The 1,611-nt window shown below is 29.2% G+C and overlaps 1 protein-coding gene across 1 annotated transcript in view; it reads right to left on the reverse strand.

The window, feature by feature from the left end:
- LOC106689804 (uncharacterized) overlaps window positions 1-1,611 on the reverse strand; it is a gene marked incomplete at both ends in the record, with an annotated part of 120,523 nt that overhangs the window by 12,861 nt on the left and 106,051 nt on the right. The window contains 1 exon segment of the mRNA XM_014434987.3: window positions 906-1,019. Within this exon segment, the coding sequence (XP_014290473.3) occupies window positions 906-1,019 (114 nt within the window).

The raw sequence follows: 1,611 nt of genomic DNA on the forward strand, positions 1-1,611 counted from the left end.
GTTCTGAAACCTTTCGCTTGTTTGAATAACGCTGAATAACTTAAGTTCCTGAAAGAATTTAAGATCCGAAACTGCGATTTTCCACATCCTCATGAAATGCTCTTTTTTTGTTACCTAATTCGTTTAAATTTACTGCTCGACCGCCGAAAAGGAATCTTTTCTACCTTTATTATATGTATGTAAGATTTTTGATTATTCATGTTTTGCCAAAAAAAAAGATTTTAATTACAGAAAAAATTATGCGTAGGCATTTATCCAAATTTTAAAATCATAATTCCCGCATTTAGTATGCTTAATGTTTGAATTATGGTGATGCTTGTTTTATTTCAATTCAGGACCAAACACTCAGAGAAATGTATTCCCTTTTTTGCACTATAATCGTCAGTTGGAAAAGAGCAATGCACACTATATTGCACCTCTTTTGAATCACGGTCTGTTGCTCCTTGATTTTGAAGTGCGAATAAATGTTATTTGTAATTGTAAATTTCTAACTTTCTGACTATGTCAATTGTAATCTACTAACTTAGTAAACCCAGTGTAAAAAGTGTTTCGACCACTAGGGCCATTTAACACTTAAATAAACAAATAAATAATCTTAAACACAATTATATCAGGTACTTATTTGCTAATAGGTATCTGTAATTAAATTTGAAGATATAAATTGATTAAACCTATGAACATATCATTAAAAATTTTAAAAAAGTTATTTATTGCAACCAAATCTTAGTTTCAGACTGATTTGATATTGAGAAGAGAAATTTAAAACAATAAAGGTATAATAAAAATGACTAAAATGTATTCACGGAATATATCTAACACGATCCATACTGTTAAATGTTTTAGACTATTTTTAAAACCCTTTTTACCGTTGGCCGTAATTTTAATTAAAGGCTTTCTGTCTTTACCTTTCCTTTGGGTTGTCTTCACCAGCGGTTTATTCAGTTTCCTTTTGTTGAACAATAAAAAGAAGTTCCGAGACTTTCCTTTAACTTTTTGCGTGGTTTGGTTAATCTTCAAATCTGAAAAAAAAATATTATATGATCAGATTATATGATAAAATTTATTTCACTATACATTACAAAATTACAACTTTTGATAATAAAAAACCCAAATAAGTTGGAAATTTTGAATTGATGGATGGAATCATATTTAGTATCCTAAATTCTATTAGAAGATATTAAAAGTATATTTGATTTAGGTTTACTGTTGAACTATAATTCCAATTAGTTCGTCTAAATTAAGAAAAAGAACTGTTAAATAGGGGTTAGTCATTAGATTTTCCTCTATAATGTATCAAAATTCTTGGACAGTGTGAATTAAGTCACTATGGAGGTATTTTTTCACAATTTTTAAATATTCCGGGAAATATTGATCACAACATCTTCGAAACTGCAGCGGGTATCTACAAACAGAACATCCGACACATAAATATATTTTTAATCCAAAATTTTCTATTCTTTTTCGACAAAAACAAAATTCAACACTTCCGTTATCAGAAAGACTCTCCTCGGTTATCGCTTTTCTCAAAACTATAAAAATTGACAAATCTGAAAACAATCATCCACCGTGGACCTTCCAACGTCCTAAAACTGTTCTAGACCTGTCCAAATA

The sequence above is a fragment of the Halyomorpha halys genome, unplaced genomic scaffold (assembly GCF_000696795.3).
Source record: "Halyomorpha halys isolate HHAL.00 unplaced genomic scaffold, Hhal_1.1 Scaffold1472.1, whole genome shotgun sequence".
Lineage (NCBI taxonomy): Eukaryota > Metazoa > Arthropoda > Insecta > Hemiptera > Pentatomidae > Halyomorpha > Halyomorpha halys.